General features: G+C 38.2%; 1 protein-coding gene across 2 annotated transcripts in view; it reads right to left on the bottom strand.

Moving 5' to 3' along the window:
* PTPRO (protein tyrosine phosphatase receptor type O) overlaps positions 1-24,360 on the bottom strand; it is an 87,436-nt gene that overhangs the window by 35,113 nt on the left and 27,963 nt on the right. The window contains exons 11-15 of one of the 2 annotated variants that reach the window (XM_019643254.1): positions 12,662-12,801; positions 9,777-9,909; positions 7,721-7,841; positions 3,024-3,092; positions 629-712 (exon numbers count right to left, since the gene is read on the bottom strand). In XM_019643254.1, coding sequence (XP_019498799.1) covers positions 629-712; positions 3,024-3,092; positions 7,721-7,841; positions 9,777-9,909; positions 12,662-12,801 — 547 coding nt within the window. Of the gene's footprint in view, positions 1-628; positions 713-3,023; positions 3,093-7,720; positions 7,842-9,776; positions 9,910-12,661; positions 12,802-12,938; positions 13,004-24,360 lie in introns of those variants that run through there. The other variant, XM_019643255.1, reaches the window with a different exon arrangement.

Here is a 24,360-nt window from a genome sequence, read left to right as displayed (position 1 = left end):
TGCTCTTTACAGAGGAAAGAGTAGGTTTCAGACAAACTTGGGTTTAGAACCTGAAGTTTTTATATAGCATGATGTTAAAGCAGTTGCTCTCCTTACGCCTCTATTTCCACATCTCTAAAATGAGATGATAATACCCTCTGCAGAGTTGTGGGGTCAATTAAATAATATAATTATACAGAGAGGCTTGCATTTCATCAGTTATTCCATATTCAATGGGTTGGCATTATTATAAAAACATGGAGGCCCCAAACACAGGATACAGTACTCTGGGTTTCACTACTTTAACATAATGAAACTCTCAAATGGATGGAGGTGATACGGAAAATGGAAAGCATCATTTATAATGATGAGAGCCCAATGGATTGACTCAAAGAGAAACAAATGACTAGCAATAAATGGAAAAAAAGCATGCCAAGAACATCACAAGACAAAAATTTAATTGGGAAACATTGTTAGCATCTTGGTACCATTAACTACTTTAATCCATTTCAATGTATGATTAATAATTTCAGATGCTGTGAACACATAAAATAATTAAAAGAATTTTCCATTTTTGTTTACTTCCTGGAAGCTAATTTTTAAAGACTTTGTGTTAGGTAAAAACAGTAAAAAAAAAAAAATCACTTACCAAGGATTAATATAAAATGCCAAAAGATAATCAGTCCAAAGACATGAGGGTAGCAGGGTTAAGAAAGCAAATATACTCCTACGCCTGTGAGCATTAATAGATAACAGATGTAGAGATGAAAAAGTGGCAAGAGTTAGTAATATAAACTGTGAACAGATATCAGTAAATTACGTACTGGGATCAATTAAAATAAGCACCTTAATTATAATTACATATTATTCCATTCTGTGAAATTTAAACCTGAGGGCTTAAGTGCTATATATAATATTGCCAAAATCAGTTTGATTCACACACAGCCTTATTGTAATCAGATATATTTTTTCCAACTTATTTTGTGGTAATTAGTCTGCTATTAGGTGATTACATTTGCATTCAGCTAAATGAGGCTCGTCAAGGCCTCATTAGTTATCTTGAGTCGTATTCTTGGGTATCACCTTTGCAATGCTTAAGCTAATTTAAGGAACCTGTGTAACATCATTTGCTAGCTTGTGGGAAGAAATGTAAATGGCCAGTTTGTATATACTGAATCCAGTGAAGACTCTTAAGTTTTTGGGACACATTCCTATAAAGCTGCACTACTGTGACTTTCTACATTAGTTTTACTTTAATCTATACATCATTTCTAAAAAAATAACCCTCAAAAGAGAGTTATGATATGACACTTGGGTACCATCCATTCAAAAAACGTAGTTCAACTGCCTAGTCTCTAATCTTACCAATATTTAGCTGAGTGGGAGCAAAATTATTTAAGTTTCATTGTAATTCTAATTCAGACTGTTGACTTAAAATGCATGGATTGAAACCAATTCCAGATATGCAAATCACATGTAAAATAGAACATTCATTAATGCAGATTTAAAAACATCCCATGGCTGCATCTAGAGGTATTCTGAGAATTAGGGGGGAAAGTGCTATCCCTTGCCATTTCAGTTAGGTCAAATCTCCATTCTCAGATATCCGTTCTCAGCTAGAAAATGCTGGTGCTGGCAAAATTGTCTTTGCCAAGGGTGCAGGGGAATTTTCTTGATTTTATAGAAAGATCCTGAAGTGGGTTATCTTTTGCTCCAGCTCTCTCATAACTGGTCTCCCATATTATATAAGTTATGACTGGTTGTGTAGTTAGTCAACACACAACTCTCCTGAGTGACAGGTATAAATGAATTATTTCCTATGTGGACCGCTCATCATGACTTTGACCAGGCTTTCTGTAAGGGTGGGCCAGACAAGAAACAATCATCAGTGACTTGGTCTTGGAAAAAGTGCTAATATATTTGCACAAACCTAGAAATATTTCCTAATTTTTTCACCATCAAGGGTTTATGGGTTTCTCTTTCTTCACAGTTGAATTAGTTGTATTTTAATAGCAAAATTCCATTCAGGTTAAAATTAAAAATAGCATAACTTATTGTCCTGTTAAAAATAATCTTATTTCAACTAGAGTGAGCAGCAATTTAGATGCCCATTCAGGGAAGTAGAATTTATATTTTAAATAAAGCTCTCCCTCCCTCATTGATTCTGTACAGTAAAATTTCCAGTCTCAGATACCTATTTCTTTAAAATTAACCATTTTGGGGGATTAGGGAAACAGAAAAAAAATTACTTACAAAGGATTAATATGAAAGGTGTATATTTAAATGTGCTTTGCATGACTGCTTGCCAAAAAGCCAAACTAAATCATGTAAGCAGTGCTGGTTTCATATTAAATGGTTACTTAATTAGCAGTTTTGTTGGGTATTGATTTCAATGTATTGTTAATTTTCATGTATCACCTTGTTAGATATAATGTCAACCAATTTAATCTCCTGACAATGCTTTTTTAATTCTCAAAATACCTCCCCCCTCCAAGTCTGTAATAGTCAAGCCATGTTTTCTCAGGGGGCTTTCCTGGCTTTCCTTGATACTTATTTACCTCTAAGTATAAGAGTTGAAGGCACTGGGCTGTAAACTTCTACTTGCCTTTTGAACAGCAGTGGTGGCTCATGTCTCCAGGCACTGAAATGTGAGTTCTAAGCAGAGATGCTGTTCTGTCTCATGCTGCTTCAATGGAGTGTCTCCTGGTGCCTCAGCCACCACTTACTTGTTCAGTTTGGCTCCTGCATTTAAGCCCTTCATTGGCACAGTTACAGGCTATTTGAATAACTGATGATTTAGTCTTTTGTTTAATGTAGTAAATGCAGAGCAGATTATACAACATGTTCTCTGCTTCATCATTTTATTAAACGAATATGTACGAAATGCACTCTATGAAGATCTAACCTTTAAAAGCCCACTGCCTAAGAAATTATGAAAGGATAATCGGACAAAACCATTTATCCCCCAAAGACAGTCAAGTTACATTTGGAGCACACACAGCATAGCTAAGATATCAAGAGGCTTGTTTCAAAAGAATACGCACCAATTGTATGGAAGCTTCCCATCCCTCTCTAAGGACGCAAAATTGACAAAAGTTCCTGCTCCACATTCCCTGTTTGAAAGGAACCAAAAAAAATCAAGGTTACGGCTTGATGGAGCACTCTTTTAACTTGATGTAATAGCCTTTACTGGCTTATCATCACATTAGATTTTTAAAAACACTGAAATAACTTCCTCATGTTCCTCTTTCACATATTATGCAAAACATAAAAATAAAGCAGAATAAAACAGTATTCACAGGTTGCATGTCCCTATATCAAGTCATTTGATGCCAAAAGGTTTGGGTTCACAGTCCTTTCCAAAGGGCACTTATGATCCTAAATAAATCTTTGAACTATTTGGGGTATAATATTTTTTTACAAAGTAAGGTATAAAAACTCTCCTAGATAAACCAAGAGTTTTCCATTTTTAGCAAATATTCTTTGTGGGGCTCTGTTTTTATAGCATATTGATTTCCTCTCTATAATTATGGTGGGTCAGGTTGGGTTGTTTTCTTGCTCCAAAATTTTTCCCTCATGTTGTGATGCCCATTTCATTCATCATTTGAGATGAGAGTAAAAGAATGATACATATTGAAAAAGATTGGCTTTTGCAGGGCCTCTTATCCAGAAGGTTGCTTATTAATCTGTCAATAGAAAATACTGTTAAAGCTTTTTTTTTCTTCCAGAAGTGAAGGAAAACAGTAAACATATTCTCATGCCTTCTCCACCCTTTGCCTAATATCATGCGTAAATAGCATAGCTCTCTGGGGCTCATACATCTCATTTTTTCCTCTGTATGAAATTGGTGGACTTATTCAGAATTGAAACGGAGATTTTTGACAGCGTTGACACAGTGTGCTAATTATATAATTACTTCAGTTATCTGCCTGTTCTTATTAGATGTTCTAAGAATAGTTTTCTTTTGAAAAATTCACTAATATGTTATTATATCCTATTGTATTTAAAATTACACATTAATTGATTTTCCTATGTCAATTCCCTGTAATACATAGGAATTTATTTAAATTTAAATTAGAAAGACTTATTTTACCCTCTAATTTAAGAGTTCTTACTCTGGGGTCCAAGAATAGAATCTAGAGCTCTATGAACATATGTGGGAGGAAAAAGTGCATCTTTATTTTCACAACTTCTCACAGAAATTTGGCAGTTCCTTCAACTATTAAAGTAGACAAGAAGTCATAATATCATCAGTACCTATGAAATTTGCTAACAATAGAAATTGTGGATATTTTTCTGTAATAGACTTGCTGCAGGGATTGAAATGTTGTTTGTATTCATCCCTATGGTGAAATATGAAAGTTATTAGACAGCCTACTAATTATTGTTATCTAACATATTAATCAAGTAGCATACAACACATTTGTTTTTTCAATATGGTTAGGACCATGTTTTAACATAATTAGCTTCTTTTCTATCCTATGTATTTTATTTTATGCCCTTGAAAAGAAAGCATTATTCTTGGAAGGGATCTTCAGGCTTCAAAAGACTGCCAGAGAGAGGAGGTCATGGCACAAAAAAATGTGAAGAATCTCTGTTCCAAGGACCAGCTGGTTGAAGTAGAACCACTCCTCCTAAATATTTTGCTGTATGCATCACGGAGAGTGCTCCCGCAATAATGCCCTCATAAACCCCACTAGTTCCATTAGTGTATTACCGCCCCTCCTCTATTACTATTAGGAGCTAACATTTATGGCACATTTCCGATGACTTGAGTATTATGCTATTACTGCATTGTTGCTCCTCACTCTGCAAATGTAGGAGCTCTTATCATCGTCTTGATAAGACAGGCTTTCCCTGGCTTCCAGGCTGCCTCCCTCTTAGTTTCCTTCCATTCCACTTGATGTCTCTTGTCAATCTCTTTCACCACTATCTTTTTTTCCCCATGAAAATCTTAGTACTAGATTGTTCTGGTGCTGAATCCAGGACCCTGTCTCGCCTTCCTAGAGTTCATCTAATCTATAGCTTTAAGACTCTTTGTATGCTGACAACTCTCAAATTTATATCCTCAATCCAGACTTCTTTCCCAAACACCAGACTTCCATGTTTAGCTGCTTGCTCATATCCACACTTGCAGCCACCTCACACTTAACATTTCCAAAACTGAAGTATGGATGGTCTCCCAACTCTGAGACCCTTTCATATGGAATCCTGTTTTAGTTGATGGCAATCCATCTTCTGTTTTTAAATTCTATTGGGAAACAGTGTGTTTTTCCAGGACCCATCAGCTCCAAGTCAAGTAGTTGTTTCAATCTAGTTGTGGAGGGTGCAGCTCAGTGGCCCATGTGGGGATTGAACTGGCAACCTTGGTGTTATGAGCCTGCGCTCTAACCAACTGAGCTAACCAGCTGCCCCTGTGAGCTAACCGGCCTTCCCACAATTCCATCTTTTAAGTTGCTAGGGCTGTAAACTTTGGAGTTATCCTTGACTCTTACTCATACCAATTCAGCATGCAATTTGTTAGCAAATCTCGTGGCCTCTGTATTCAGATCATCTCTCCCTGCTGCCACTGCTACTGCTCTGAACTGAACCACTGCCATCTCTTACTGCCTCCCCTGATTCATACGTCTGCTTTTGTCCTTGCCTACTTACAACCTGTTCTTTACATAAAAGTCAAAATGGAAACGTTAAAATGTAAGTCAGATATTTTTAATCTCCTGCCCAAACCCTTCAGGTAAAATGGCTGCTCATTTTACTCAAAGTCAAAGTGAAAGTCCTTACAACAGCTTATGAAACCCTGTATGATCAGACATCATCTCCTGCTCCTAACCCCTTCATTTCTCCTGCTTTAGCCACACTTAACTTCCCTGCTCTTCTGTGACCATGCTAATCACGCTCCTGCCTTGGGGCCTTTGCACTGGCTGTGCTGTGCTCTCTACTGGGTACCCTCTTCCCCCAGATAACACATGGCTCACTCCCTCATGTGCAAGTCTTTTCTCAGATGTCATCCTTTCAGTGAGACTTCCCTGCCTCCCAGAACTCCTCTCCATAGTCCCCATACAGGTACTGCCAATCTCCCTTACTAGGTTCTATTATTTTTCCATTATCATCTGCTAACATACAGTGCAATATTTTAGCTGTTATCTTTATTGATTGTCTAGCTTTTCCACTAGAATACAAGCTGTATGAAGGCAGAAATTTTTGTCTGTTTTGTATACTGTTATAATCCAAGCACCCGGAAGAGTCCTATACATAACAGGTGTCCACTAATATTTGTTCAATGAAAGAAGGAAGTTTCAGTGAAGTGCACAAGGTCACATAGGTTGTAAATTAGGATTTGACCCTGAGGAGTGTAATTTCAGAGCTTTGTACTCTAGCCATAGTGGAGTACCACCTCCCTCCCTATTCTTTAAGATTTGCTCAAATGCCAACATTTAAGAAGATTTCTATATTTAGAACTCATTTCTTTTCTCTAATTTCATGGTACCCCATTTTTATTTCCTTCCTGGTATAAGTCAGTTTATATCTTTAAATATATTTATTTCTGTACATCTCTCTAGCTAGGTCCTAAGTTCCTAGGTACAGCTTGAATGTCTGATTTTTCTTTATACCCTATAAGGCACATCATATAAATTCTTATTTGATAGATAAATTTATTTATGAATGGGTGAATGATAGAACTCTGAGAAAGGGAAGAATGTTGACTGATAATTCAGCAGGCTAACACTGGGCAAATACAAATTTGAACCAAATTTCTCAAACCCAGTAGTACTGAACTAGGCAACAGTTTTTAAGAGAATTCATTATTGTTCTGATCACATAAGGGACCACAGAGACAATGTGCTCTTGACAATGTGCTCTGATAAGAAATGCAACAGTGGTCAAAGGAGTATGGAACCAGCAAAATCATAAATCAAAAAGTTTTTCTAACTGCAAGAAAAATGAAACTGCTTGCAAATCTGAGTCATAGGATCAAAACTATTAGGGGAACCTCTAACAGACCTAGTCATACACTCTACAAATCCTTTCTGACAAAATAGCGTCAACAGAATTAATGAGGACATGCGTTTTTTTCTTTCTTGTGGTCTGCACATATTTTAACTCCTTTTATTAATCATACTGAGTAGGCATAGATCTTTTTTTTTACTCTAAAACAAGTGTGAGACTATCCAAACATAAGGAATGGATGCCTGTATTAAGAGGTCTGACTTTGTATAAACCAGGGTCAGCAAACTGCGGCTCACGAGCCACGTGCGGCTCTTTGTGTACATTCCATCTCAAAACTTTGCCAACCCCTGGAAGAGCCAATCCTGCCCCTCACAATTTAAAAATTATTCGAGAGCCATAAATACATTTTTACAAATAAGAAAATTTAAAGTGATATTATAAATGAACTATGATAGTTTTATTTTCATTTTCAATTTCACTTCAGAGCCACATGTACGTATGCAAAGAGCCACATGTGTCTCACAAGCCGCAGTTTGCTGACCCCTGGTGGCTCTTCCATCTCAAAAGTTTGCTGATATAAACCAACAAGTCTTTGCTCTACCATTTGAATCATTGTGTTTTCTAAACTAATATTTCAAATCTCCTTAAAAAACACGTAACATAGAAATAGACACTGAAACCTGAAATCAAACACTACTGTACAATTTAGTTCTGCAAAAGCCTACATGTATGATTATGGTCAATAACAATATTTGAAAAGCTGAGGGAAGAGGATCAGCCACGCTTCACTTACCTAGCCATCTGCAGGTGCTTTTTCCTGAGAATGATCAGGGTAACGAGCAGCAGCCCAATCAGCAGCGTGCTAAGGATGGCCAGTACTGAGATGACGACCACGTTGGGGTTCATCTCTGTAACTAAACACATGAGCCACACATTTTCATTACTGCTTCCACTACTTGGACACTAACAGAACCATTCAGTGTTTTCCATCTGATTTTAAAAGCAATGGACTTAGGATGACAACAAGCAACATCCATGATGTTTCTCCAAGATGACAATGACCTCTTCCTGGTCAATTATAAGTTAGTAAAGTAGATTGATCAATGGTATTCAAGGCCTACATTAGGGATGTTCTTATAAAGGGAAACTATGAACTGAATAATTCCTGTGACATAGTTTAAATTAATTTGAAAACAAAAAACAAATCTAGAAGTCATTATCACGTATTTTCACTCCTTAATATTTGTTATTAATATATTAATAATATATTAATAAATTAATAATATATTTTCAGAAGCTTAGAGAGTAGCAACTTCTTATGTTATGCCCATGACTTTAATGTCAGAAAGCACAACTGTGTATTTCATTCACAACTAGTAACGTATATGAAAAAGGCATTAGCAAGCGACCATCTGCTGCGGCACTTAACACATCACTAGAAACAGGCATTCTGAGGATCTGTAACCATATGTTGAGAGGTTTCCCATCTGTACAACTCAAGAGATGAAACCTATTAATACGTTGCAGGGCCCCTAAGAACAGGGGTTGTGTCCCTTTCCATATACTTTATATAATGATTGGTTTGCTATGACACTTACACATTGCCTAGCCCATCCTACTTCATGAAAGAGCAAGACATTGAAGGTGGGATTATATGTAAAATATTTTTTAAAACTCTTAACAGCGGACCAGAGAAGAGGAGAGTGATACCATCCTCCTATTGATGATAAAATCACGGGGCTGGCTGGCACATACAATCTCTAAGGCTTTGGGTATTGTCACTTTCCATTTGGGACAACATGGCTCCAGTTCACGGGCAGAGGTCCTTGCATGGAAAGAACATTAAACTCATGGTCAGAAGAGCTTGTTCAAGTTCATTTGACTACTACCTGCCGTTTGGGGAGGCTATTTTATCTGTCTCTCTGGGACTCATTTTCTTCACTTTGCAAATAAGTTTCATAATATCATCTGCTTCACTGGCTTGCAGTAGAGATGACAAGGAATCATAAACGTTAAATAATACTTAGCAAAGTGAAAGAGGATGAAGAAATGAGAGACCACTAATATTCTTTTCAGGTCCACTTTTGTCCTCTCTTTTGAAAAAAAAAAAAAATTAAAAAACAAACCCAAAAAAGTCCATGCTATGCATCATTGATATAGTGGCTAAATATGTGACAAATGTTACAGAGCTGAAAATAAACCCAGTAAAGGGTAATGTGATAGTAAGAGGGGCATTATTATAGGCAGTTTCATAGACGATCTCAGATTACAGAAACAGACACTTAACAAACGGGGGAGTAAAACATGTAACTCAGAAAAACAATAAGGAAACAATATTATTGTAGATCTTTCATTAATTTCAAATTTCCCCACTTATACTTTCTGCTTATTGGAAATTTTTCCGCTTTGACCCAGCAGTTGAGGCTTGTCATTAGTTGATGAGTGACAGCTAAGGGCCAAGGCTGAAATAGATGAACCCAATTTGATTAGGATACTGTGACTATTACTGAAGAGGGTGAAGATGATGAAGTTGATGATAACAACTAGCATTATGTACTTTATTTCTAAGCCTCAAAACAACTCAGCAAGGTACATATTATAACTCTAGTTTTACAGATGAAAAAAACAAAGCTTCAGAGGTAGCAAATATCTTCCCCTAAATCACATAGTAAGTGCAGTTTGAGATTGAAATTTAGGCACGTCCTGACCTCAAAGCTTGGAATTTTCCAATAGAATAAACATGGTTTCCATTAAAAGGATAGATTATATATACTTTAAAAGGAAACGTAAGAAAATTTGGAAATATGTAACTTTCAAAGACATCAGATTCTACTAATGCATGTAATTACCCATTGTTGAGACAGCTATAAAGGTGGGGACACTGGGGCTGTCGTGGCTAAAGCTGGTGACACTACAATTGTAGGCAGTGGCCGGAAGAAGGCTGGAGATGGTCACAACATGAGAAGACACAGAAATCGGTTCCTGGGGATGCAAAAAATGAAATAAATGTTATATAACCTTCATCTATTTTGATTTAAAGTTTTTTTCATAGTTGAGTAGATAATATATGGAAAGATTTTAAGCTATAAAAGACTAAAAAGGATAGGAGTAAAAAATAAGTTACAAACAATGCCATCGTGAACATAATTTCACAATTATGGGAACATATGTATATGTCCGCAAACACAGTTAATATACTGTGTATGTGTATATATAAACCTGTGTGTGTATATACATATATATTCCTAGCAGTTGAATTGCTGTGTTAAAAAAGTTGCATGTTTTTAATTTTGAAAGTTATTCACGAAGTGTCCTCTGTAGATATTTCCAAGTTTTCCACCACTATCAGGGTCTGACAATGCCTGTTTGCCCACACTTGTAACACAGAATAGTTTCAAACTCTTTGAGCTTTTCCAACCTTAGCAGTGGAAACTGTATTTTGTTGTAGTTTAATTTTGCATTTCTTTCACTATGAGTAAATGGATCATCTTTTCATTTTCATATGTTTCAGAGACTTTTGTTTTTTTGTTTTTTTTATTGGGGTATTGGGGGGAAGGGAACAGTGCTGGGGAATTGGAGGAAGGAGAACAGACAAGTTGCTGTCCTTTTGTTCTTCAGTCTAGCTGTGGAGGACGTTGCTTCACTGGCCCAAGTTGGCACCATCATTGCGCTCTTCCCGGGCGAGGCAGATCAGTCGCTGGCTTCTGGACGGCCACTCACTGCGGCTGCTGGCCGCTCACGCTGGCTGCTGGCTACACACGGTAGCCCATGGCAACCCACTGCCACAGGGGCTGCAGCCTACGCCGTCACCGGCGACTCAAGGCAGCCCAGCTCCAGGTTGAGCTGTTGTTCAGCATCTTAGCTGTAGAGGGCAGTGTCACTGGCCCTCATATGTGGGATCCGAACCGGGGCCCTCTGGCGTTCCAAGCCAGTTCTTAACCATCGCGCCACTCGGCCAGCCCAGAGACTTTTGTATTTATTTTGTATGAAATATTTGTTTTGAGTTGTTGGTCTTTATTGTTTTATTTGTATATTAAGTTCTTTGTATATTAAGGACACTACCCCCTTTGTCTACATTCTCAGGTTTTAAATAATATCCACCAAAAGCACAGGGACTTTGCATTCTCAGAAACATTTAATATTAATCTATTCTATGTAGAACAAGTTGTTATTTGGTGAGCCAATAGTCAGAGTAGTGACAAGTACAACAATACAAAAAGTAATGACAAGTACAATATAAAGAGATAAGCCAGCAAAACACTCTTTTTCAAAACAAGGATCTGAAACACCCCTGCCGAAAGAGATGGGAGGCATCAGCACTGATTCCCCACTCCTATCGCTTTCATTATCCTATAAAAAATGCTCCTAAGAAAAGACTTTTGCTGACAGGATCAGTTGCAGTAAGTAGCTGCCTAACCATTGTTTTCTTAAAAGAAGATATCACTGCAGTTGCAAAGAAGAAAATCCACTACTGGCAGAGCAGTTATTTTCAAAAAGGATTCTTAGAATAGAAAAAATATGCAGCTGTTCAGTACTGATCAAAAAGAGATAAGTTAGTAGAGGGAATATTAAAGGGGGAAAGGAACGAAGCAAATTATCTTAACACTCAGTCTGAGTGTCCCAGCAATCCTTTGTTCTTGTCAACCTCATGAACTTCATTATTTTAAAAGCATCAATTATTTATGTTCATAGTACTAGTCTATACATTGTATTTCATGATATTCCCTCACAAACTTGCCCTTTTTCTTTCATATCTGATTGTAAAACTTTTTTTTTCCCCTTGTGCTTAGTTACCCTGAAAGCTACGGTTCATCTTTTTCCTTCCATTCATTTTGACCTGGTGGACAACTCAGTATTCATCATATCTGCTATTTGTGATTCAAATGCTTTAATAGTCACCTCTCTCAACCTACATTTCCCCAAACAAAATTGTCCTCCTTACTAACTAGATAGGGACAGTTTTGTAAAATTGTCTTAATAACATGGATCTCTTTTGTGGCACTTATGTTTTACTTTAATAATTTCTAGACCAGGGGTTGGCAAACTGTGGCTCGTGAGCCACGTGTGGCTCTTTGGGTATGAACATATGGCTCTGAAGTAAAATTGAAAATGAAAATAAGACTATCATAGCTTCATTTATACAAATTTAAAGGATGTTATTCACATAATGGTGATTTCATTTGTTTTATGGCCTCGAATAATTTTTAAATTGTTGTGAGGGACAGGATTGGCTCTTCCATCTCAAAAATTTGCTGACCCTTGTTCTAGCCTAATGCAATATCAACCACTGCATGAAAAAATTTATTTGAAGGCCATTATTGATTCTACCGTTTGTGTTTTCTCATACAGTGACTTTCACATAACTGGCAATTGGTTCATATTTGTTAAATTATGTTTTCTATAACAGCATCTTCATCCTCTCAATTAATTTAATGTCTAATAGGAAAAGCAAACCACTTTAATTCTTTAGTATAAACTGCAGTGGCTAAGGGTTAGGGATGAAAGATAAATACATATAAAGATGAAAATAAACTTAGCAATTTGGCCAGTTGGTCCTCATAACATATTTTATGCTTATTCTAAGCATAGTCTTAATTTCTACCACGGAAACAAAAGCATAAATGATGAGCTTTCACTTTCTATAGTTCAAAGAAAGAAGAAATTTTCATTTTGCTTAGATAATTAACCTTGATCAAAATTAACCCAGAAAAAGGAAAATCAAAATGTACAGTACCTGGGGTTTTGTTTCCTGACTAGAGCCAACCTGTTGACAGAAGACTTCAAAAAAATCGGCCACTCCTTCTTCCACCCACAGCAAAGTTACCGAAGTCTGGGTTTTATTCACTGCAAAGAGTGATTTCGGAGGAGCTGGTTCTGAGCAAAGAAAAAGGTTTTAAAACTTAATTTAACATATTCTCTCTTCTTTCATTACACAGCAGGATAAACTAGCCAAACCCCTCCCCTCAAATCCAAATATAAATAGTTAAGAGCACATAAAGATTTTATATTACTTTGGAAATATGTACTTCTCCAAAGGCGGTCATCTAACTAGGAAGGTAGAATATTTTTGCCTCCCCTCCTCTCTTCTATTGTATACTTCTCTTTTTGGAGCACTTCTGTTTTCTACTTCAGCTTTACTAGACATAATCTATTAATAGTTTTGATGTCATCTACACTGGAGCGAGCATTTCCCTGATAATACAGAACTTTACGGGGAGAAAAATCTGTACTTCAAAGGCTGAAAAAAATGAAAGTGATGCATTCCCTTCTAATGGAGTCTGGTGCTTTTCCAACAACCTGTCTTCCTTTCTCTGGAGACGACTTAAAATAATTTTGTTAGGAATGGTTTCTTGAAAATATAATAAAAATTAAAAGGGGCAAAGCTAAATAGATGATGTGATTTTTTTTTTAAAGTAAAAGGCTGATGGAAGTGGATCGGATGTTTAATAAAATGTTAGAGGACTGATTTCTTCATCTTCATCTTTAGATATTTTATCTTGAGCAATAAATTATAAATCCATTAATCACAGAAGCCTTGCTGTCCATGCCCTTTCATACTCATTTTCAGTAATTGAGTCACTGAACTTGTTAACGTGAGACCAAACCTGTGCCTGTTCCCCAGTTCTAGGAAGCCATCTGTTGTCTCGTCCCCCACTCCTGAATCTCGGCTGATCACCCCCCTGTGCCTCTGCCCTTGAAACATTCCTTTCCTTTGACATCCTCCAGTACTCACAGTGCTATGCCTGAACCCAAGTTCTTAAACCAGGGTCCATGTTACCTGCTGTTAGGCCTCCTTGACATTGCTTATTTGGACATATTATATCTTGCTGTTTGGTTCACATAACCTGCCCACCTGCATTTTGCTGTCAGTCAACTACTCCTACTGTTTGCTTCTTACTTGGATTTCTTTTTATTCTCTTCTGCAGTCTCCCAAGTCTGTCTCCAGTCCTTGGCTTTTAGAAGTGCTTGCAAAAGCCCTGGAGGTCATTTCACTTCTTTGACAGGTATATGTCTTTGTGTGGGAAGATTTGGCTGTCTTTGTAGAATAGCATCATTATGGCCCTGCCCAGAACCAAGTAGTATGTCGGACTCCTCCTTGACATGATTTATCTCAGGTAACCTAAGTTTGTGTCAACTAAGAAGCAGCCTTTTTTCTTTGCAGAGGCAACTTGACAAGGTTAGGCAGAAGAGTTGAAGGAGCAAAGAGATGAGTTAGTCTTGGGCAACCATAATTCACAATAGATGTCAGGACCCCTTTTTCATTTCCAGTGGAATGTCGACTCCTCCAGACATTGTATTGTTTGACTTCCCTTCTGATGAAGACTCTTGGTGAAACACACAGGTTAACTTGCACTTCCCACATCCTTTATAACTGTCACTGGTAATAGCATTGCAAGTCAGAGATGAATGCTCCAGTGATTCTGATTTGGGCAGAGCTTGGATCTTTGGAAGAAAATATGAGGTTGTCTGGGGCAGACATGGAGGATTTGTTAGGCTGAGCCTGGGCTATTTCTCTTTAAAAATTGCACACCACTGAATTGCTCCTCAGAGTGTGGTAGACAATGATTATTAATAGAATCCATAAGACATGTCTCTATTTTTTTCTGATGGGTAGATAAAATCAGCTTAGTTATCCAATATGAACATCGCTCAAGTCCTAATCTCCAGATCTGAGCTTCTTACACATGTATTTCCAACCACCTATCACCTGTGCTTACTCAGATGTCCTACTATTACCTCAAACTCCATATGATCAAATAGAATCTGGAGTCCTCACCTTCCTACAAATCAATTCTGCTTTCCTGATTCTCTCGGAGCACCATGAGTCTTTCAGTTGTCTAAGACAATAATTTTGAGGTTCTCCTCTTGCTTCTCAGTTCCAGAAGCATCTTTTAATAATTCTTGTCATCTCTGTCTTTTATCTATTCTTTTCATTATCTTACATGTCCAGGCTTTTGTCATCACACTTATCATTACAATAGTCCCTTACTCCTATTACCTGCCTCTAATTGGCTTTTTCTTCATTTGTCAATGATGGCTTAACTTGTCTTAAAGCACCACTTTGCTCATGTTACATCCTATCTGTGCCATGATCTATTGTGATCAATGTCTATTGTGTCAAACTCAAATAGGCCAAGTTTTATGAAGATCCTACTTACATTGGCCACATGCTACCCATCTAGCATCACCACTATTCCTCCTGCACAGACATGCTGCCCCTGGTAAAGCCAGTCTTGTCACTGACCATCATACAGGCAGTACTGTTACTTTTTTTGGGTGGGGGGGGGGAGTGGGAAAGCAGTCCACACAGTTTTCTTTAATTGAGGGCCTATGAATCTGCAATGGAGCGTCATGTCTTTCCTTGCATGTATTTTTGTTAAAAGCAAAAACTTGGGTAGAACTTAAAATCTACATCAAATACAGATGTCCAGTTAAATTTGCATTTCAGATAAACAAGTAATTTTGTATTATTTTTAGTATAAGTATCCTGAAGCAATGTCTTAACATGTGCCATAGGAATGTATTTATTTTTCGAGATTTTTATTAAAAATATAGCTAACATACAATATTATATTAGTTTCAGTGGCATGCCATTGTTATTCAACATTTATCTACCTAAAGAATTGATCACAATGATAAGTCCAATAACCATCTGATGCCATACTATGCTATCACAATATTATTGACTATATTCCCTGTGCTGTACATTACATCCCCACAAATTATTTGTTTTATACCTGGAAATTTGGACCTTTTATTCCCCTTCACCTTCCCCCTCTTTTAAAATTTTTCAATTACAGCTGATATTATTTTATATTAACTTCAGGTGTCCAGCATAGAGTTTATACATTTATATAATTTAAAAAGTCATCACCCTGACTAGCTTAGTACCCACCTGGCACTATACATAGTTATTACCATATTATTGACTATATTCCTTATGCAATACCCTACATCCCCATAACTTCTTTGTAACAACCAATTTGTATTTAACTCCTTCCCCTTTTTTTTCACCCACACCACCAAACACCCTCCCATCTGGCAACCATCAAAATGTTCTCTGTGTCTATGAGTTTGTTTCAGTTTTGTCTGTTTATTGTGTTCCTTAGATTCCACATATAAGTGAAATCACATTGCATCTGTCTTTCTCTGCCTGATATACTCCACTCAGCACAATACTCTCCAGGTCTACCTATGGTGCCCCAGATGGTAAGAACCCATTCCCATTCATGGCCAAGCAATATTCCATTATATACGTGTACCACCTCCTCTTTATACATTCTTCCAACAATAGACACCCAGGCGGTCTCCACATCTTGGCCATTGTAAGCAATGCTACAATGAACATATGGATGCTCATGTCCCCTCGAAGTAGGGTTTTAGGTTTCTTCAGATAAATATCTTGAAGTGGCATTACTGAGTCCTTGATAGTCTCTTCTTATTGCTTTGTTTTAAAGTCTATTTTGTCTGATATAAGTATTGGTACACCAGCTTTTTCTGTTTTGTATTTGCATTTTTATGAAATATTTTTTTTCATCCATTTACTTTCTGTCTGCATGTGTCTTTCAATCTGAGGAGAGTTTCTTGTAGGGAGCATATGTAACGGTTTTGTTTTCTTATCCGTTCAGGCCTCCTATGTCTTTGATTGGAGCATTTAATCCCTTTACCTTGAAAATAATTGTTGATATATATGTAGTTATTGTCATTTTATTATTCATAATCTTGATTTTTTTTTTCTGTCTTACAGAAATCCCTGTAACATTCCTTGTAATACTGGTTTGATGGTGATGAACTCCTTGAGCTTTCTCTTGTCTGGGAAGCTCTTTATCTGTCCTTTGATTTTAAATGATAGCCTTGCTGGGTAGAGTAATCTTGGTTGTAGATTGTTGCTTTTCATTATGTTGAATATTTTGTGCCAATCCCTTCTGGCCTGCAAAGTTTCTGTTGCGAAATTAGCTGAAAGTATAATGGGAACTCCCTTATAAGTTACTAGTTGCCTCTCTCTTGCTGCTTTTAGGATTCTTTCTTTATCTTTAACCACTTTAATTATAATGTGTCTTGGTGTGGGCCTGTTTGGGTTCATCTTGTTTGGAAATCTCTGTGCTTCCTAGATTTCTATTTCCTTCACCAGATTAAGAAAGTTTTTAGCCATCATTTCTTCCAATATGTTCTCAATCCCTTGCTTTGTCTCTTCTTTTTCTGGTACCCTTATGATGCAATGGTTGTTATGTTTGATGTTGCCCCAGAGGTCTCTTAAACTCTCCTAAATATTTTTGGATTCTTTTTCTTTTTTGCTGTTCCAATTGGATCTTTTCTGCTATCTTGTCTTCCAAATCACTAATACGATCCTCTCCTTGATTTAGTCTGCTAGTGATTCCTTCTAGAGCATTCTTCATTTCCGTTATTGTATTGTTCACTTCTGACAGGTTCTTTATTTATGGTTTCTGTGTCCTTTTTCATGTTTGCAATCTCTTTGTTGAAGTTCTCACTAAGTTCCTTGAGCATCCTTACAACCATTGTTTTGAACTCTGTCTGTGGTAGGTTGCTTGCCTCCATTTCATTTAGTTCTTTTTCTGGGGTTTTCTCTTGTTCTTTCATTTAGGATGTATTCTTTGTTTTCTCATTTTGGCTGCCTCTCTGTGTTTGTTTTTATGTATTAGATAGATCTACTATGTTTCCCAGAGTGGCCTAATGTAGTAGGTTGCCTATAGGGCCTTGGCACAGTCTTTCTGGTCACCTGCTCTTGGTGCTCCAGGAGTGTCCCTTGTGTGTGTTGTGTGTGCCCTCCTGTTATAGTTGAGCCTTGATTGTTACTGGCACATTAGTGGGTTGGATTGACCCTCAAGCTGACTGGCTGTGGGGTTTTGTCATGTCCACAGCTTATGGGCTGCTGTGCAGGAGGCTTACCCCACTGTGAGATTTTCCCCAGTGGGCTCTGGTGCCTGATGAGACCACCCTTTGTGTGTTCCACTTGTGGGGCTAATTGGGCAGTGCTCTGTTGTGGTCTGAAGCAAACCTCCAAGTATGTTGGTTTTGGGGCCTCTTGAGAGGGTTTCTAGTGCAGGTGCAAGTCAGTCACTGCCTGTGATCAGCCAGGGGCTACCTGGTAAGAATGACAAAGCAATCTGCAGTTGTTTGCTGTCTGTGCTGTACCTGGAGGCATGTGGGAGAGGCCACACTGCCAATCAAGGACGTCTGCCACCAGTACCTGGCCTGGGGTAGCTCCACAGAAAGCTAGGACACCCCAAGGCCTGCCGAACTCTGACAGTTTGCCAAGAAAGAGTGCAATGCAACAGGGCTGGCTACTGGAGGAGAAAATTCCTCCACTGTTGTGTTCGTTGGGTGGGGTGGTGTCCCAGTGGAGCTCACCAGACCAATCAGATACAGATTTGGCCTATGGGGGAGGGCTCAACACAGGAATGGTGGCACCCAGCTGCATGGAAAGATGACCCCTCACAGGAAAATGGCAACTGTCCTCCAGCTCTTGCCCAGAAACCCCACACCTCATTCTGCCCCCCATATGCCTCTGGCGCCCCCTGAGTCACCATCCCTCCATTGGAGCCCTGGGTGAGTGCCTACAAGTGAACGAGTCTGTGTGCAGGCTGTTTAAGAGGACTTCTGGATTTTCTGCAGTCTTTCGTCTCACCTGGATGGTTGGCACCCCCACTGTTTTCACAGCCAGATGTTGTGGAGGCTCCCCTTTTTGGCACCAGTACTCTAGGCTGGGAAGCCTGGTGTGGGGCTGGGGCCCCTTGTTCCTCTGGGGGGAACCTCTGTGGTCAAGAGATCCCTCCTGATTCTCAACCCCCACATGGAGGTTTGGGGTCCTTTCCATGTCTCTGCTCTTCCTACCAGTCTCGATGTGGCTTCTTTATACTTTTAGTTATGACTTCTATTTGGATAGACTTCAGATGGTTCTCCAGGTTGAATGTTCTGTAATTTAGCTATAACCTTAATGTGTTCATGGAAAGATGTAGGCACAGAGTTTATCTACTCTGCCATCCTAGATCTCTCTGCCATACTCCTTTTAGCCCCTGTATTTCCCCTCAGTGTACTCTTTCTTCTATTCTGATCATCCTAAGGTCAAGATAAAGTCTTACCTCCTCCTTGATGTCTATCTGATGGCTCTGTCTCTTGATGATCCATGCCTTCTCTGACCTTCTATTACCCTTAACTATTTCCTATTTGATCTATGGGAGTGAAGTCCTGATTCTACTAGGTCCTACTAGATTCTTTAAGAACAGGGGCCATGTGTTATAAAAAGTTATATTGTTTTCACCTTGAATGAGCCACCTGTAGGAATTCATTATATCTTATCTATTGACAGATTTAAAACATAAGTCATGATTCATGTTTATAAAAATCATCAGTTTTTGAACTACAAGTATTCTCAGTGCTCCAAAGAATATGCCTTGGATACTGGAGTAGGCGTTTCTTTTGGTCTGGTTGAGAATGTGGATGTAGGTGATAGCTAAATATTGCTTAGGTAATTTCATATGATAGGGGATACAGTGAGACACAAAATTTTTTTTAGTAGGCTCTGTCTTCCTGAATTGTGTTCCCCAAAATTCACATGTTGGAGCCCTAAGCCCTAGTACCTCAAAATATGATGGTAGTTGGAAATAAGGCCTTTCAGGAGGTGATTAAGTAAAAATAAGGCTGTTAGGGTGGGCCCTAATCTAATATGACTGGTGTCCTTATAAAAAGAGGATATTTGGGCAAAGAGACACCACAGCTGAAAAGGTACAGAGAAAAGACCCTGTGAGGACACAACCAGAAGGAAGCCATCTTTAAGCCAAAGGGAGAGGCCTCCTAAGAAAACAAACCTGCCAACATCTTGAACATGAAGTCTGAGCCTCCAAAACTGTGAGAAAATAAATTTTTGTTGTTTAGGCCGCCTAATCTGTCATATTTTGTTATGCAAATGCTAGCAAAGTAATACAGTCTCTTATTATTCAAAATATCACATATAGTGTAGCTCATAAAGGGGAAGGATAGGAAAACCTTCATGTTGTGAAGAGGAAATGAGCTTTAAGATAATATATATAAAATACTTTATATAATGTAAAGAGTCATATAGATATTCACTATAGAACATCTTCTAATATATAATTTTCTCTCTCTCTAAATCACATTTTAAGTCTTAACTTCTCCAAAGTTCCTGTGCTCCATAATGCCAGACTTCCTTCTGGTCAAAATAATTTCAGAGTCTATGATATTTGATGTGAGAACCTGTGGATATGGGTAAAAGAGATTGGCTATTTTTACAAAATGACGTATAGCTATAGGGTATCTGCTTTTAAATACTCTCTAAAAGCTTTCTAACATTGCTGGCATTGTAATCAACTTTTTGGCCCTCTCTATTTCCTTCTCTTTTCTCCTCTTCAATGCCTCTACTATATGAGTTGGGAATCCCACCTAATTTTATAAGGAAATCAAATACCATTCACAGAGCATGGGAAGAATGAAAGCTGAAAAGCCCTCTCTACCCTTTAATTTAGACGGGATTAGAAGGGACTCAAGCTGTTGTCCAGGGTCTCTAGGTAGTGAAGGTGACCTGGGATGAAGTATGAGCTGGTATCTAATTCTTATTCTCTGCTCTGACAGCAAATCTCTTCCTTTCTTAGGGAATTCCAAAGGGAGCCAGGTGTGATATTCAACTTTGGAGCAGAATAGAATGTATTTACTGTCTAAAATCCATCTTTCTCTGACAGTTATTGCATTGTTTCTTATGTTAATAGGACCCATTAGTTTAGCTGCCAATAGAATGATGTTAATGAGGTCAACATTATATCAATAAGGGCTGAGCAGATTCATTCTGCCTATATTTTATACCTTTAAACTTGGTAAGTTGTTTTACAAATGTGTAATGTTAGTGGTAAGGGGAATTTAATAGAAAAGCACTGTAAAAAATAATTGACATGGCAAAATCTATTTTCAATCCTCAGTCTCACCAACAGCAATTTGTTAATATCCTCTTCATGTACAAAGGATGGTCTTTAACATCTATATTATATGTCTTTAAAATCTATTTTTATTTTCCTCAACTCAGGCAGCTCTACCTTAAACAGAGTAAGCCATATAACATATCCAACTTAGCCAAAGAAAACATCTGTGACTTAAGCAGTGTAAACTGCATAAATTATGTTCAGCTTGGTCAAAAGCAACATCTGCCAAAAAAAAAAAAACACCACTATTTGAAAGGAAAAAAAAAGACGTAGAGAAATTACTGAGGATGAGTTAATATTAATATGCAATGAAATTAAGAAGAGGAAAATCTATATTAAAGAGCAAAAAACCTTCGATAGAACTGAAGTTTATTAGGAATATCTTCTTGTTGACTTCAGAAGATTCTCTTCCTAGATACATTTAATAAGTAATTAGACGGTTTAAAAACAACACTGGCAAATTTTTCTAAAAACTCAGGCAAATACATTAAATTATAATTAGGCCCTATTTATAAACAAAACAAAGTTTAGTCAGGAATTAAAAATACCTGTCATTTCCTTTAAATAAACTCAGTATGGCTTAATGATAGCAAATGTAATATCCCCTCTGTGAGTCGGTGGGTGTGTTTATGGTTTTACCAGCTCATGTAACTTCTAAAGATTTTTCAGAAGAAGCTCTCGTTTAACTTAGTTTTAAAACAAAATGTCTAACTTCCTCCTTTTTTTGGTTCCAGAAATATGTGTTTTTACTTAGCTTCTTTATTTAGTTAGGAATTACATATTGTGCAATTCTTACAAAATGGTTACTGCTTTTATCGTGTCATTGACCTTGTTGCCTTTACTCTGAACTCAGGTATGAACTAAATTCTAAACCTTGAAGGAAACTTAAAGACTATTTAGCCCTGACCCAAATGTGATAGATGAAGCAACTGAAATCCAGTGGCAACTGAGCCACTTTTCTAAGGTAACATCATTTGTCTGTGAGAGTAAGAACTGCGATCCAAGCCTCTGACCCTCTAGTCGAGGAGCCTTCCTACACCTGGCTTCCTCCCTAAAAATTCAGGCGTTTACCATGCAGCTCCTTATTACTGTGGATGATGAGGCCTCCTGAAAAGCTCCTTTGCTCAGAAGGCCAACTTATCCACAGTGGGCACTCGCTTGTGTATTTAAATCAATGCCAAACAATGCAGTCACTGCCTTATGAGCCCATCATCCAAATTCTTCCAATATATTGAAAAGGAACTTGCAAAACACACAAGTCACTTCATGGTGGGCAGAAGAAATGCTTTTAAGGAAGTGCTAAAGTTGTGTGACATGGCTGTGGGCAGCTGGCAAGTTGCAGTGAAATGCAAAAAACCACAATGGGAAATGGGAGAGATATGTGTTGAAAGGAGGTATCAGTTGGCCTCGTGTGCAGGAATGGGGCCAGGGAACAGCGACATGCCTGGCAGCCTAACTGAGAAAACAATGCTTGCATGGGGCTGCTGGCCATGCAGGTCCAATAGGAGGAGTGGCACAGCAATTGTGACCCTCTGCAAACCTAAAGAGCATGCACTTGTGTTTATAAAAAGTCAACAGAAAAACCTTCCACGAGCTCCCCGCATCACTCCCATCCTACTCACCTCCCTCCCTCATGCCCATGTACTCTGTCACTCATCATCGTGCTACAGGTTCCCCCAGTCTAAGGCCACCCCCTCCACTGGCACCCTGGATCCCATCTCCTCCGGCCCAGTCAAGGACATCCCTCCGACAAGTCTCATCTCTATTCTGCATCATCAGTTTTTCCTGCTCTGTTGAATCGTTCTTATTAGCTCATTGACAAGCTGTTTCCACCCACGTAAAGGGAAAAAAAAAAAATCCAAGCAAACAAATGAATGCTCTTGGATCCTTTCCTTCAGCTTCTGCTCAGTTCCCCTCCTCTTTATAATAACATTTCTCACAAGTTTTGTTATTCCAGCTGTCTTCATTTTTTCTCTTTTCTTCCTCTCTTGAACTCCTTTCAATTATACGTTTTGTCTTCACCACTCCATCCAAATGCCTCCTTCCCAAACCACCGATGACTTTTGGGTTGCTAAGATGGGTGGTCAATTCTCATTCCTCATTTTACTTGACTTATCAGCAGTCCTGACAGGTTGATCATGTCTGCCCACTTACTTTCTCTGCTTGGCTCTCAGCACGTCACATTTTCTGGGCCCCTTTTTATTTCTTTGGCCAATTCTTCTCAGGCTCTTTTGTTGGCTCCCTCTCAGAACTTCCACTTACTATAGTTGGAGTGCTCCTGGGCTTAGTCCTTGGATCGCATTCCTTTTTTCTTTATCCATTCCTTGATAACCTCATCAAGTCGTAGCTCCTGACTACCTTTAAATTTATATTTCTAATCCTAAAGTCTCCAAGCTCCTACTGCCTACCTCATATTTGCTCTTTAATGTTTAATTGGTACCTTTCAACGATGACACATCCAAACTTGAACTTCTGATCTTTCCCCTAAACCTGCCTCTGTTATAACCTTTACCGGCAATAAATAGCATCTCTAGCCTTCCCATTGCTCAGGCCCCAGATCTTAGCATCTCCCTAGACTTCTTTCATTCATTTATTCATAAATAGCATCTAAATTCATCAGCAGATTCTCTAGCTCCACCTTCAAAATAAAATTTGTATCAGCCTCATGGCTACCACCTTGATACAAGGATAAATCCAATAGCCTCCTAACTTTAAGGTAATCATGCAATTTATCAAGTGTCCAAATTACAATACTTTAGGGGAAGAAAAGGATTGATAAAGAGGGTGACTAGCTTTTAACTGATCCATAACAGGGTGTAAACGTGTTTGAGCAACTGGGGTGTATGGTCATCTTACTTAACTGGTTTCCTGCTTTTACCCTCATCACTGAATAGCCTCTCTCACCAAAGTGATCCTGTGAAACTTGCCAGGTCATGCGACTCCTCTGCTTGAACCATCCAATGAAGTGTCATCTTACTCAGGGGTGGAATGTCTTTTCAATAATCTTATACAATCTGCTCCCTTGTTACCTCTCTGTTAATTTCCCTCTTGTTCACCCACCTTTAGCCACACTTTCCTCCTGACTGTTTTGGAACTTCCCAGGCCCACTGCACCTTCTAGAACTTTGCACCTGTGGTTCCCTCTGCCTATAGAACCTCTTCCCAGTTACCTGCTTGGCTCCCTCCCTCCTTCAGGCTTTGACTGAAATATCAGCTTTACAGTGACGCTTACTCTATCCCCCACTGCAAAAATTGTACCCTTACCCCTCATAATACTTCCTTTCCTGCTTCATTTTTAAAACAACTTTTATCACCATATGACATTCTATATGTATTTATGTTTATTGTCTTTTTTTCCATTAGAATAAGGGTAGAAGTTTTTGTCAGTTTTGTTCATTTCTGTATCCTCAGTATGTAGATTAGTGCGTACCACATAGCAAATGCTAAATAAATGTTTCCTGACTGACAGAATGAAGTAATTTTTT

Source organism: Hipposideros armiger, unplaced genomic scaffold (genome assembly GCF_001890085.2).
Source record: "Hipposideros armiger isolate ML-2016 unplaced genomic scaffold, ASM189008v1 scaffold_76, whole genome shotgun sequence".
Classification (NCBI taxonomy): Eukaryota; Metazoa; Chordata; class Mammalia; order Chiroptera; family Hipposideridae; genus Hipposideros; species Hipposideros armiger.
This window is presented reverse-complemented; position numbering and strand designations above follow the sequence as displayed.